The 15,457-nt window shown below is 38.0% G+C and overlaps 1 protein-coding gene across 6 annotated transcripts in view; it reads left to right on the top strand.

The window, feature by feature from the left end:
* SGO1 (shugoshin 1) overlaps window positions 1–15,457 on the top strand; it is a 36,346-nt gene that overhangs the window by 13,109 nt on the left and 7,780 nt on the right. For 2 of the 6 annotated variants that reach the window (XM_034402242.3, XM_060685760.2), the window contains 5 exons: window positions 4,178–4,229; window positions 13,883–13,945; window positions 14,441–14,584; window positions 14,665–14,861; window positions 15,025–15,129. In XM_034402242.3, coding sequence (XP_034258133.2) covers window positions 14,449–14,584; window positions 14,665–14,861; window positions 15,025–15,129 — 438 coding nt within the window. In that variant the 5' untranslated portion in view covers window positions 4,178–4,229; window positions 13,883–13,945; window positions 14,441–14,448. Of the gene's footprint in view, window positions 1–4,177; window positions 4,230–12,297; window positions 12,378–13,882; window positions 13,946–14,440; window positions 14,585–14,664; window positions 14,862–15,024; window positions 15,130–15,457 lie in introns of all 6 variants that reach the window. The other 4 variants (XM_034402243.3, XM_034402241.3, XM_087892578.1 and 1 more) reach the window with 3 other exon arrangements.

Here is a 15,457-nt window from a genome sequence, read left to right on the forward strand (position 1 = left end):
TTAAATCATGATTTAAAAGGTAAAGGTTCCCCTGCACATGTGTGCTAGTCGTTTCCAGCTCTAGGGGTGGTGCTCATCTCCGTTTCTAAGCCAAAGAGCCAGCACTGTCCGAAGACATCTCTGTGGTCATGTGGCCGGCTTGACTCAACACTGAAGGCGCATGGAGCGCTGTTACCTTCCCACCAAAGTAATCTCTATTTTTCTACTTGCATTTTTTACATGCTTTTGAACTGCTAGGTTGGCAGAAGCTGGGACAAGTAATGGGAGCTCACCCTGTTACACGGACCTATGGATTGGAACTGCTGAACTGCCAACTTTCTGATCGACAAGCTCAGTGTCTTAGCCACTGAGCCACTGCGTCCCTTAAATAATGACTTACTAGTAAATAAATCATAAATCACTAGTAAAAAGGCTTGATTTAAATCAATTCGATTTAAATAATTTTTAAAGAGCAACTATCATCTCTGTCCTGCAGGGGCTCCTCCTCCGAACTGCTGTTGACAGTCCTATTCCCTTTAATGGGACGGCTGGTGATGCAGCAGCAGGGTAGATTTGATTTAAATCAAGTCGATTTAAATCACGATTTAAATCATGATTTAAATCACTAGTAAAAAGGCTTGATTTAAATCAACTTGATTTAAATTATAATTTTTAAAGAGCAACTGTCATCTCTGTCCCGCAGCGGCTCCTCCTCTGACCTGTTGTTGGCTCACCAACAGTCCCAATATTGAAGAATACACAGTCTCATGCTACATAACTAAGATCGTACGAAAAAGATGGCTTCCAGGCATGACATAAGTTCCATTTCATGCTGATAGTTCTTTAGATAGTTTTTTACTCCAAAAGCATTTTATTAAAATAAATTTAATAGAAATTTTAAAAATCCGATTTGATAAAAATCAATGATTTTTATCCACCCTGTGCGGCAGTGACACAACAAGGTGAGGGATATGGTGGGCAACAGGTGAGTGGATGCCCACTAACAGGCTCTGTCATGATGTATGGCATCTGAAATGACAGGTGCTCTTTAAATGTAGGGACTCATTCTTTCTGGTAGTTAGAATCTTTAATATTATTATTTGCAACAAAATGAAGGTTTCCTATTTAGAGTGCATGTTATCTCAGCTTGCAGAGCTTTGATTCATTGAATGAATTTACCAAAAATGGAAATAGTGCAGAATATACAGCCTCATGCTACATAACTAAGTTCCATTTCATGCTGAATAAATTATTAATATATCTTAAATAGAAAACTATGTTTAGATTTTTACTCTAAAAGCATTTTATTAAAATAAATTTGATAAAAATCTAAAAAATCCAATTTAAATTTTAAAAATCAATTTTTTAAAAAAAATTTTAAAAAAAAATCATCGATTTTTATCCCTCCTGGCAGCCAGTTAGTAGTCATCATCGTCTCTTACATAAACCTGGAAGTTGAGAAAAAAGACACATAACTGCTAGAGATACATATGTAGTCTGAAGTACTACTTGATTTCTCTGAATGGTAAGTAAAGGGTATACAAAACTTTGCCCCCTAGAATTTGCAAGTTACATTTGCATACCAAGTTTAACACTTGTATACCAGCAAAGTTTCTTTTCTGGTCCCTAAAGAACCATAAAGATAATACAAAATTTGAAATGATGGCTTTGGAAAAGTTCAGATTACTAATATGATTTTGTGCAAAAGGCCCCAACCTCGCTTTAAAATCTCCCCAAACTATTGTAACTATGTTGGGAATTTTTGAATTTAGCGCTACCAAGATTTGCTCTAAATTCATCCATATGCCAAAGAAATATTATGTGTGAGTACATACACATCTAATATCACAATCGCTGAGGTCTTGTATGGGAATTTAACAGCTAACCAAAAAACACAGAGGCATGCCTGGTCATCTTTACCTTTCCATTCCAGTTCTTCCTTGATCAATATGCCAGACTCCCTATTGCCCAGCCTTTCTCTTTTATTTTCCATGCTAGGGTGATCCATGACTTAAAAGCCAAGTATCATAATTTGTTCATCGCTGATTGTTAACAAGGGTTTCTGATATTGCAGTCAGACCAAAACTGAGCAGAAATTTAGGCAAATTGTAGTTAGTTTTTCTATTCTGCTAGATTACATACTAATATAGGTATCATTAATCATTCTTATAGGGAACAAAAAGAAGAGCTAATTAGGTGGGTTGTTATATGTCCTGTCTTTGTACTTAGTATTAAATGGGACAGTATTAGAATTTTGGTTTGAGATACATGGATTTTTTTTTTGTCATTCAACGGAATTGATGTTATCCAAAATTCCTTTGATATTAAAAAAAAAAACACATTAGTTTGAAATTTTTCTTGCTCCAGTGAGGTTTGAGGTGTGCAGCAATTCAGGTGGGTACTTTTGCAGACAGCAATGGCATGTATGTAAGTGTTTTGCCACTTTGAATGTTTTTTTCTTTTACCACCCTGGAAAGGTAATTGGGCAGGAAGGTTAATTCATTGTGCAAAGTTCCATGTGTGTATGTTAAAAGCTTTTCTCATCTCTGTATGTTTGTATTTCTCGTGGTTTAGTTTCATTATGATTCTTCTATCCCAACTGATCTGTACTGGTGTGTATAGCTTTGCAGAAGTCTCTTCTTCGCTGATTGGACTGTCAGGTTTGTCCCCCCCCCCCTCCTTCTTGGTTGCAAATGGACAACTGAAGGCTATTTCTGGCTCTTGATGGTACCTGGGAGAAGCGTGTGTTCTGACTGCTCTTAGGATACTCACACCATTTTTTGATCAATGGAATAAGTGGGAAAACAATGGGTAAAAACATTGCTGTTAATAAAGTAATGCTTGTTTTGGGAAAGGCTTCTGCATGTGTCTTGTTTGTGTGATGTGATATTTAGTGTTAGGGAAAGTGTGCAAACTAATCAGTTGCAAGAAAGGAAACAGTGCAAGGAGAGCCATCTGTTCCTGGCATTATTGTCCCATAAAGTTGGGTCCTTTTATCTGGCATGCAAGCCTAACGAACCATACCAGATAGCCAAAAAAGAAAACTTTTATTTGCAATTGAAAGGGCTATGTGGAAGCAAATTCCAATTGAGCACACCCCAACTTATAGTGGACACATTTTTATATAGTTTTGAAAAATATATATATTGTCATGAATCAATCATGGGAACACATTATAAACCAATAATTAAGAACAATATCAACATACATCTTCAGTGCAATAGTAACACAGTTTAGCTAAAGGTTACAAGCTAACGGTTACAAAGTAGCTATGACATTTATCTTACCCCTGGCCTTCCTCCTTACTAAAAACATTCCTAAGCAACTTGATGCCAAGGTCTTGCTCATCACCTTAATGGTTAGGCATTCCTGAGTAGGAGACAGATGGTCTGGTCAAATTGGTCTCATTTCTGCTCAACAAAGCAGTTCAACTCCATGGCAATATGTTTTAAATAAGAAGTGGTATTTTAATGCATGAATAACAAATAGTTTATCAATACATAAATACAATTTGATTAAATTTAAGTGAATTGGGCTATCTTATCATGCCCCACTTTTATCCAGTGTCAAAATGTGCAGGGTTACATAAGCCACAGAAATTTATGAAGAATGTATTAAAATTTAGACTACTAAATTATTAGCCTGTTTAGAGAAAGGCAGAAAGTATAATTAGAGGATTGTTGCTCAACCAGCATTATCTTATAGTTTCTTTTAAAAAGATTGGCAAACTTTGGCCACATGAAGACATCATGAAGGGAAGGAATTGAATACAACATATTGTGAGTCCAATGATTAATAAGAACAATATAATACCAAATAAAGCTTTTAGCAATCTAAAATTTGGTATCCCAGCATTAAAAAAAAAGATCATCAGTGTACTGCTTATTGTTCTGTATACTGTAAGCTAGATGGCATATGTCTTTCTTCAGCAGCTATAAGCGCCTCAAGGGCCCCATTTTACTGTTGCTAGGACATCAGCAGTTGTGTTCAAGGACTTCACAATAGAAGTCGTTGTGGCTCTAATAATCTACAAAAATTAGTGCAACTCAATGTATATAACAGGCTCAAAATATCAATTAAAAAAAATAAAAAGTCAATGTTAATATCAAATTTACACATTTATTCTTACCAGTTTATTTTTTTCTTTTTTGTGTGCAAATGTAAATCCATCCTGACCTTTTAAAGTATTATTTTTCAGCCAATCTATCTCTTTTACTTGGGAAATCAAAGCTGTTTCCAGAATTAGCTGGGTAAGTTGACCTTTTTTCTCAATGGACGTATCGCTGTCGCCTTATAATGGACAGTATGAAATTTGGATCTGTTTCATGTCAAACACCTACATTACTGCCAAACTAAACCTGGAAGCAATTTGGGTATCATCTAGAGCAGGGGTGTCAAACTCACGTCGTCACGTCATCATCACATGATGTATCAGGACTTTTTTCCCCTTCACTAAACCACGTGTGGGCGTGGCCGGTGCATGACGCATCCAGCCCTTAGGCCGTGAGTTTGACAGCCCTGATCTAAAGGTACAGAGATCTAGCCCAGTTGCCTTTCGAGTGCCCTGAGTAAGGATTAATATATTAAAACTAAAGCAGGCGCTTCGGTGGAATTATACTATTTACAAAGAGAGGGCAAAGATATCCTAATGTGATTGCTTAGTCTACCAACTGCCTGTCCCAAAAATATAGTGATCCTCAATTTACTATTTTTTCAATATTTAATGGTGATAACTTTTATATATAACTTTTCAGTTATATATAAGTTTTCCATTTAACAAAAGTAGAGTTTATGCTAACCCTGACTTCATTTTTCCCTTTAAATAAAAACAACATTGTACAATTTAACAAAAAAAAAACCTTTAATACTATTTCTAAAATTAAAATTTATAAAGCTGGGGAGAAAAAAAATCTCTGCATTGGCACAAGAATTTATTCAGTGCTTAGACTGATTGTATAGTCAAAAGTTGTTGGAAAAAAATTCAATTAGACTGTATCAATCCATGGCAATTCTATCAAACATTGCCCCCAATTTTTTCTCTATTTTTAATCTTGTGCCATGTTCATGGATAAACAAAATTCAATAAACTCCTCCTAATAACCCATTTAATGTCTAAAAGGTAAAAAGGATCTTGCACTGTCTGGCCATTGGACTGCCTATCCTAGAATAAAATATAAGGTTCCAACTCCCACTTTTGCTATTTATTCAAGTTGTAGGCAAAGCAAATTGCCTTGAAAAGATTAAAAAAACCATCCTGGGCTATTATCTGATCCAGAGTGTCCTTGCTGTGTCTCGCCAGGCAACTGGCTTAATTTTATCATTAATGCTAATAAATGGCTCTATCAGGATTAATTCAGTAATTTTTATTTTAAATGTTATCCAAGTCTCTTGCACTTGGACATCAAAATATGCTTCAGAGGGAAAGAATTGTTCAGTGTATCGAATCAACACAGCTGCTTGTAGATGGCCTCTCCTAAACGCATAAAAATTGTCCACATTCCTGCTTTATCTGTTCTTTGATTTCCCCAGAAATAGCATTTTTACGTTCTGATATTTACGGAAAAAGAAAAAGAACTCCCAACAAAATAAGTATGTTTAGGATATATTGCATTTTACTTCCAGTTGTATGAAAAGTCCCTGTTCCTTTCACAAGGTTCCTTGTGTACAAAAATCTAAGCATGCTGATAATCAGTATAAATATTCAAAGGCAAAATATGGAGGTTTCAATTTCTGGGCTGAGGTTTTTGGAGGACAAAGAGTTAATTTTCACAACCTTTTTCTCAGGGTGGAGGGAATACCACAACCCATTGCTAAAAGAAAAAGGTTTAATTAGCATTTTTCTGTTCGCCTAACAAGTAGCATTTTCACATTTAAAACTACTAAAAATTTTCATGTCTTTCTCTTATATTTCCATTTTGATCATGGGGAGGGGGGACAGGAATTGTTTACCCCCCTCCTTTCCCTCTCCTTTTCTTTTTATTTATTAGTTTATTATTTTTTATCCTACTTTTATTTATTATTTACTTATTTGATATGTATGCCTCCCATCTCATCTAGAGGCAACTTTGGGCCTCTTATAAACATTAAGTATAATAAGTATAGTTAACATACCTAAAAACTCCTTCCTCCACTTTTTTTCACAACAACTATCTTGCGAGGTGGGTTGTGCTGAGAGAGAGAGTCAAAGTTCAAAGTCACCCAGCCGTCTTTCATGCCTAAGGCAGAAATCATCCTCTCCTGGCTTCTAGGCCAGCAGCATCACTTGCAGCCACTGAAGGGGAAAAAGAGCAGAAAGACGGTTTCTGCTCTTTTTCTCCTTCAAAACCCTTTTGGCTGGCCTTTTCCTTTTAAACTTTTCTTTCTTCTAGATGCAGCCTTTAACATCAGAGCTCAGTCCCATAGATATCAGCTTAATCATTCTTTAATTATTCTCCTCTCCTTGCATTCTACGTAACATTTTCTTTTCTTTGGGAATGTAAAAAAATTAGCAGAACTATGACAATTGGGCTGACAATGTTTACAAATATAGAAAGGTTAAAATGGTCCAGCTAAGATCTCTATCCCAAGAGGAGAGCCTGCCTTAAAGGTAGCATGATAGAATATTCTCTTGGCTCAAGTGGCCAGTACCAAAAGTGGGAAAGCGAGAAGGCTTTATTAACCAGTCATTTTCCTCTTCCCCCCCTTTTCCAAATACCTGGCAATGGTGAATTCACAGTTTGCTGCTTAACTAAATAAAGTGGAGGAGCTGAAGCCTTTACGTGTCCCCCATGGATTTCTTAAATATATCTTGGTTTAGAAAGTATTTGGGGACAGTGAATTTATATTTTACATCATCTCTCTTTCCCCCCCAAAAAAACTCAAAAACATCTCAACATAACAGTTATTCCATTTGCTCATTTGTCAGCAAAGACAACTACCAACATTGGTATAATTGCAATTGCAAAATAGTTTCAGCAGACATTAGCACCACAGGAAATTGCCCCTACCTGCTGCAGGAATGGCACTGAGGCAAAACACTGAACCAAAGGAAAAAAATTCATAGACTGTATACAATAGTATTATATTCACGGACCGTGTAACAAAGGCTACTATATGATGGTATTATATTCCGAAAGCCCATTTCACAGCCATCTTCCAAAGAATGTCATGACTAAAGATTTACACACAAAAAGCTCCATTTTGGTCTTAATTAGGTTATCCCTTGCAAACCTTTTCCAATTTTTTATGATGTATCCAAGAGGGCTACATTCTCGGATCTTGTTCTATACTCCTCCCACTTACCACTCAATGCCATGGGCTGGTTCCTATTTTCCCTCTGGTCCCAGTAAGCTCAATAATGCTTCACAGTTAGACAAATACTATCCTTGGCATTTGCAGAGAGTCAGATGCTGTGAAAAAGCCAGCTGCACCACACAGGTGAACATTTCTGGTCTTGTCATGCCTGCTCCAAATGATCAGGTAATAGGAATGGACTTTATACCTGTTTCAGATGTTCCAGAGATACTCCCTGATAAAGATTGAGAATACAGATCTTCCCAGCATCTTTGGCCCTCCTTCAATACTCCTTGGACATCACAACTTTGAGACTCTGATATCATCATTATGCTAGCCCAAACACCCAACTCCACCTTATTCAGTGATGGCTCATAGGCATGCAGCCTTCTACTCAAAGTAATATTGGAGCACATGGATCTACCAGCCTCATTTTTTTTCCCAGGAACATCCTGATCACAGTATAAATAGATTTGGAGAATCTGGGCGGAGCTGAGGTGTTGGATAGACAGCCCACAGATCCAACCATGAATTTAATCAAAAAACATTCATACACTTTTCAGTCATTTTGCTTTATATCTATTAGTATGTGTTGTTGGGCAACATTTCAGGATCAGCTCAGCAGAACCAGACAAGGCCCTCAGGTGTTATCATTTTGGGTGCCAGAATTATCTTAGAAACCACACCAGATAGCTAGAAAGGAAAAGAAAACTTTTATTTGCAAATAAAAGGACTACCTGGAAGCAAGTTCCAAATGGGCACACTTGGGCTTGGAGTGGATCCCCTCTTATGCAATTTTGAAAAATATACATTTTCTTGAATCACGGAAACATATCCCCATTATAAATCAGTCATTAAGAGCAACATCATGGATATATCTTCAGGGGTCATAGTAACACAATTCAGATAAAGGTTACAACCTAAAGATTACAAAGTAAGCCCTATATTTATCAATAACCTTCCTCCTTACTAAAAACATTCCTAAGGAACTTTGATACCAGGGTCTTGCCCATCACCTTAATGCTTAGGAATTCCTGATCTTTGTGACCATTTTGTTGTATACCTTTATTATAACACCCAGACCAAGCCCAACACACATGGAGACCCAGGTAACTGTGATAGGTGAGCTGCCTTATGGTCCATGCTGGGGTATATAATCAGGTGCATAAAGAAAAGTCTCTAAAGAAGGTCTCTATTTGTCAAATCAAATGCTGCACTGAGATCTTTAAAAGTTGTAACGGATGGCTGGCTCCCTTTAACTGTTTATTTTTCTATTAGATGGCATAAAATGAAGCAGTTGTCAGTAGTGGAGTGAGCTGACCTAAAAGCACTTTGCTTTTGAGGAAGCAAGCCTTTTTTCGTTATTCATTTCTCAATCTTACATAAAAAATACTTGTCATCAGTGAGCTGTTGGACAGCATTAATTGGTCTGTGTGGATGCTTGGGTGGTTTAGGGGTGGAGAATTTTTGATGGGTGGGGGTGTGTTTGGGGATTGTCATGTGTGTTGAGCTTGGTCTCTGGGTGTTATGTGAATTTCGTTGTATGTGTATACCATGTATATATGTACAATGACAATAAACTATGTATATATGTACAATGACAATAAACAATATGTGTAAATATACACACACACACACATATATAAAGTTTATTGTCATTGTACATATGTGTGTGTGTGTGTGCATTTGTAAATGGAAACCAAAATAGAGAGGTCCCAATCATCTGGAATTTGGCAGGAATTATTTCTATGGGCAAATAAACTTTCAAGTAATGTAAATGTGACATTTAAATGACTTTGGGGATAGAGGATCTTCTCTGGGATTCTTGTTGAGCGTCAGAGTCTGAATGAGTTCTCTTGTTCAATCACCATAGAGCAGTGGTTCTCAACCTGTGGGTCGCAACCCTTTTGGGGGTCGAACGACCCTTTCAGTGGTCACCAACTGGTGGTCCGCAGAGAAATTTTCGTATTTTTGCAGGTGGTGCAATACGGAAAAAGGAGTGCAGCCCTCACCGTCTGGAATGAATGGTACTGTTGAGGGGGAGGGGCGGCACAAGCGGGAAGAAGTGGCGTTTGTGGTGGCTGGAAGCTGTGGGAGCAAAGCACTACTTTCATTTGCATGGCAACAGCATTCCGCCTCAGTATAGTTGCGCCAGCCAGTGGCGCAAGGCAGCCCTCTTCTCCTGCCGCTTGGGACTCGGAGCGGTAAATGGCGTCTGGTCTGGGGAGCAGCCGGATTTTGCTCTCCGTTGCGGACGCCAGATCGGCCCCCTGCAAGCTCTCGTCTCTTGAGGAGCGCTCCCTGAAGCAGTGCTGGAAACCTTTGGTTGGGCTCCTCCAGAGACGAGAGCTTGCAGGGGGCCAATCTGGTGTCTGCAATGGAGAGCAAAATCCGGCTTCTTCTCTCTGCTGTAAGTGCGGCATCAGGATTCCGCCTTGGTATATTTGTGGCGCAAGGCAGCCCTCATCTCCTGACACTTGGGACTCGGAGTGGTAAATGGCGTCTGGTCTGGGGAGCAGCCGGATTTTGCTCTCCGTTGCGGATGCCAGATCGGCCCCCTGCAAGCTCTCGTCTCTCGAGGAGCGCTCCCTGAAGTGGCGCTGGAAACTTTGGTTGAGCTCCTCGAGAGACGAGAGCTTACAGGGGACCAATCTGGCATCCGCAACGGAGAGCAAAATCCGGCTGCTTCCCGAACCAGAAGCTGTTTACCGCTCCGAGTCCCAAGCAGCAGGAAATGAGGGCTGCCTTGTGCTGTAAATATACCAAGGCGGAATCCTGATGCCGCACTTACAGCAAAGAGAAGAAGCTGGATTTTGCTCTCCATTGCAGACACCAGATCGGCCCCCTGCAAGCTCTCGTCTCTCAAGGAGCCCGACCAAAGTTTCCAGCGCTGCTTCAGGGAGCACTCCTTGAGAGACAAGAGCTTGCAGGGGGCCGATCTGGCATCCGCAATGGAGAGCAAAATTCAGCTGCTCCCCGGACCAGTCACCATTTACCGCTCCGAGTCCCAAGCGGCAGGAGATGAGGGCTGCCTTGGCCACCAGCTGGCACAAATATACGTGAATGCTCATGCAAGTTCAAGTAGTGCTTCACTCCTACACTTCTTCCGGCCCTTGTTGGTGCTCCACGCACCTCAGTCTCTCAGGGAGATGCTTGACTTCCTCTCAGCCCCAAGACACTGGCTGGCCCATGAGATGAGAGAGAGAGAAAGAGAAAGAGAGAGAGAGAGAGAGAAAGAGAGAGAATCAGAATGAGACAGAGAGAAAGAGACAAATAATGAAAGAGAGAATGAGAGAGAGAGAAAGAATCAGAATGAGACAGAGAAAGAGATAAAGAATGAAAGAGAAAGAGAGAATGAGAGAAAGAATGAAAAAGAAAGAGAGAGACAAAATGAAAGAGAATCAGAATGAGAAAAAGGGGGGAGAGAGAAAGAGAAAGAGTGGGAGAGAGAGAGAAAGGGGAGAGAAAGAAAGAGTGAGGGAGAGAGAAAGAGAATGAGAAAGAGTGGGAGAGAGAAAGAATGAGAAAGAAGGGGGAGAGAGAAAGAGAATGAGAGAGTGGGGGAGAGAGAGAATGAGAAAGAGGAGGGAGAGAGAGAAAGAGATTGAGAGAGTGTGGGGAGAGAAAGAGAATGAGAGAAAAAGTGGGAGAGAAAGAGGGAATGAGAAAGAAAGAGTGGGAGAGAGAAAGGGGAGAGAATGAGAGAGAGAAGAGTGAGGGAGAGAGAGAGAGAGGGAGGGAAAGAGAGAGAATGAGAGAGAAAGAGTGGGAGAAAGAGAGAGAGAGAGAGAGAGTGCCTGAAGGACCCTATCCTGTCACTGGGAGTCCATGTGCTTCATCAAGTGGCGCTGAATTCGTATTAGTGGTCCGCAAAATTTAAAATTATGAACTTGGTGGTCCCTGAGGTCCAATAGGTGGGGACCCCTGGCCTAAGACCATCGGAAAACACATATTTTCGATAGTTTTAGGAATAATTTTATGGTTGGGGTCACCACAACATGAGGAACTGTATTAAAGGGTCGTGGCATTAGGAAGGTTGAGAACCACTGCCATAGAGCATGGTGGAGTGGAGTTACAGGTCTCCTGTTGATCATTTTGTGGATCCTCTAGTCCATTAGTCCATTTCGGGCATAAATAATTGGCTGCAATATTCTTCCTATGTGGAGGCAGGTAGAGGGGTGTCCAAGGATAACCTACATTCCCACAATAGTCCTACAAATGAGTGCCAGAAAATGATTAAGTGGGTTTTTGTTTATCTCTAAATATAAAGAGAGGGGACACGTGATGAGACTTTATGCACTTAATAGTTTTCTTGTACTGTTATCTGAGAGATAACATGGTAACATAATTATTACTTGATGAACAGTTCAATTTGTAACAGTTGAGGATACCTTAAAATACATATGGTGGGAAGGTAACAGCATTCAGTGCACCTCAGTGTATAGTCATGCTGGCCATATGACCAAGGAAAGTGTCTTCGGACAATACTATCTCCTCGGTTAAGAAATGGAGATGAGCACCATTCTCTACAGTTGGGCACAACTTTTCACTGTTAACTGGACAGGGGAAACCTTTACATTTTACATACATACATATACACATACATACATACATACATCACCTTAACTAAGGATATCAATAGCAAGAGCATCTAGGCTGATATTAAATTAATAATTTGATTCTAGACCTTGGGGCTTTGTATTTGTTTTAGTTTATATATCAATATTACAGACCCCAAGATAATTAAAATGGTAAACCCATGGACAGTACCTCTTGGTTTTCATGGCAAAGATACTGGAGTGGGTTGCCATTTCCTTTTCCAGTGGATCATGTTTTGTCAGAACTATGACCTGTCTGTCTTGGGTGTCCCTGCATGGCATAGCTCATAGCTTAATTGAATATGCAAGTCCCTTCGCCACAACAAGGCAGTAATCCTTGAAGGGGTGACTTCAGATAGGCTTCCAATTTATAGCCAGGATTTGTGTCTCGGTAACTTTAAAGAAGTGTGTCCTGGAATGCTCCTTTTTATCTTTGATTTCTTTTTAGAAAACTCCATGTATGAGTTATAGGAAAAGAACATAATGTTTTTAAAATACTATTGCCATATCACATGTACATTGCAGAAGGTAAGTATGGATGTTTAATTATAGAGTTGCTTTCCATAATCTCACTCAGGGGTGAAATGCTCTGAAGTCTGCTACCGGTTCACTGTGCACACGCATGTGCGGTGCACACCAAATGTGTGCTTCACACACATGCGCACCACAGGTGCTTCTGCACAGCGCTGAAAAAGGAGGGTTAAGAAGACTTTTCTAAGGTAAGTAGAACAGCGAGAGGGGGTGAATAGCTGTGCCACATGTTTTATATTTGCTAGAAAGCAGGATTTCCTGCTTTCTAGCGAATATAAATTGCACGGCACAACTGATAGTCAGAAATACTGGTTCGTCCGAACCGGTACCATTTTTTTTTACTACCAGTTCACCTGAACCAGTAGCTTTTATTACTACCAGTTCAGGAGAACTGGTCCAAACCGATAGCATTTCACCCCTGATCTCACTGATATTAGAAGTGCATAAAAAAGCACATCTAAGTTTTGATTGCATATCTGTCTGAAACCCCTCCATCATGTTATATATTTGAAGGAGAAGAAAATATTTGGGAAGAAGTGGTGATAGAAGGTACCCATAATTGTGTGTGTGTAACATTCACTACTAAACCTCACTGTTCCTCATATATATGAATTGTTTAAAGTGCTAGTATAAGAAACCATTCCCAACAATCTAAATTGATCCTGAATAGTGACAGAGAGAAGATTCAGTCAAGAACCTGTGGCCTAAAAAACCAAATTGTTTCTTAGCTAAAAGTCATGGTTTTACAAGGCCATATTCAGAGGTGCCCAATATAAGTTTGTTTTGCATGATTAGACACTACATTGGAGGAACATTTGCTTTCTTTGTATTTTCTTATTACTCAAAGGAGACAGAAATCTTAAGAGACCGTTTAGAACGACATGATCTTGGATGTGACCTAGATAAGACAGTTACTGTGATAGAATAGCTGCATTTTTGCTATAAACTTTTGTTGTCAAGGTTTTACTTTGTTATCAACATGCTACTGCTTTCAAATCTTTACTATTGAAAATCAGTCTGAATGGACTGTAATGTATCATAAGCTTGATGCTAAATACAGTCACTGAAATTTAAAATTTAAGAAAAAAATTATTGTACAAAGAAGGGAATTGTTAAAATATTTTAATGTTTACATTATATTTGTGCATTTTTGAGCACTTTTATCAAAGCTCAGAAACTCTATCTCGTTTTGTTTTCCTTAAGATTTGCTAGCCTTCTTACTTTTTACTGTTTATAGGCCCTGAAAGTAGCTTAACCAGGGAAGTGAGATAAGGTGTACATTTCAAGGATAGCTTCTCATTAGATAAATTATTCTCAGAAAATTTAGAGGCCCTGGCATGGGAGGAAGACGTTCCTTATATGGAATGATGAGAGGGTAGAATTGGTTGAATAGGTAAAGGGTGGCATAGTAAAGGAGGGGCTAATCATGGTGTATATAATCAGTGCTGGAAGAAGGGTTTTTTGCAGCTTCACACCTAACAGCTTGCTGTCATCATCTTTAGGCGAAGAACAAGGAACTATATGCAATTGGCTGTTTTCTTGATCCCAGCTCAGAATCAGATTTGGTAAGAAATAAAATATTCCAATAATACAAACATTATAAGGGGAAAATAACATTATTAACGATTCATAATTCATAAGTAAAGCTAAAATTGATTTTTCATCTTTCAAATGAAATAAGCCATAGGGAACAGAATACAGTTGGTGTCTAAATTGCTTTTTTATATAAATAGCAACTTTACAAGAGGACAAGTGTTTTTATTGTTTAATAAATGCTTTATTTTAATCATCTCCTTGATGCTGATGCAGATACCAAAATATCTAAGTCTGTAAGTTCATATCCATTTGTACAGTATTTTTCCAAATTTAATTTTTACATTAAGTCTTGTTGAAGAACAAGCTTTCATGAAGAGATTTTGCAGAAGTATTTTAAAATGCTAAATGTGTTTTTTTTCTCAAGTATAAAACTCTTCATTCCTCTAAAATGTAGTAATTATAAATTGCTTTTAAAGTGGTAAAATTTTAAATATATCTGAATACAACAGTTTCTGTATTTTTAGATTGAAATATGGCGAAAGCTTTGAAAAAATCATTTAAGGATAGTTTGGAAGATATAAAAGAACGAATGAAAGAAAAGAGAAATAAAAAATGGGCAAAGCTGGGTAAAGCAAACCAAGTTTTACCTATTAAGAGTAAAATTGCAGGTAAGTATTTTAATATTCCTTTTTCTCTCCCCCCCTCCAAAAATAGATTTTTTGAAGTTACAATTATCCATCTTTTCTAGATAATTCTGTGGTACAGTTGAAAAACTTCCAAGCAAATAATCGTGCTTTAGCTTTGGCTTTAGAAGAAGAGAGGAGTAAAATGAGGGAAGCACAAGATATCATACTGTGTTTAAAGAAAGAGTATCAGAGCTTGAAGTTTCAGAATATTGACCTACAAAGAAAGCTTAAGTTACAGCAAGAAAAACAACATGATGAGGTATTTGTTTTAACATGGTTTCAGAAAATAAATTATAAATAATAATTTTAAAATTATTTTGCTATCATATTGTTTTAATTAATTTATTTTTACTTTTACGTTTAAAGAAGCTCATTGAATTTTACTATGAAATGCCTTTTATATTTATTTTGTTTTGAATTAGAATGGATTCATGGTAGTGAAGAAGATTATTTCTAAAGTTGTTCAAGATCTACTCAGTGCATCAAATATTCTTGATCCCTTAAATGATGTCTCTACTGCTGATTTTGTAAGTTTTTTATTCTCTTTGCATATGCATTTATAATTTATAGGCTTGAACTATCAGTTCAGACTATGGGAAAAATATTTATATAAATCAAAGTTCTTGATCTATTAAGAATCTAAAAATTGTCTCAGAATGAAATGAGATTCAAGTATTCAAGACTGAATTAGTTTGCAAAAACTCCAAATAGCCTATTTTGTCATCTGGATGTTGCAGAACCATATTGGATAAGTTGCAATAACAGATTGTCTTGATACATGTTTATATTTAATTTCTCAAATCCTTTTGGAATAGGATAACACTCCTATTTTCTTATATAAACCCTAAGTGTTCT

The sequence above is a fragment of the Pantherophis guttatus genome, chromosome 4, assembly GCF_059756535.1.
Source record: "Pantherophis guttatus breed Tessera chromosome 4, ASM5975653v1, whole genome shotgun sequence".
Lineage (NCBI taxonomy): Eukaryota > Metazoa > Chordata > Lepidosauria > Squamata > Colubridae > Pantherophis > Pantherophis guttatus.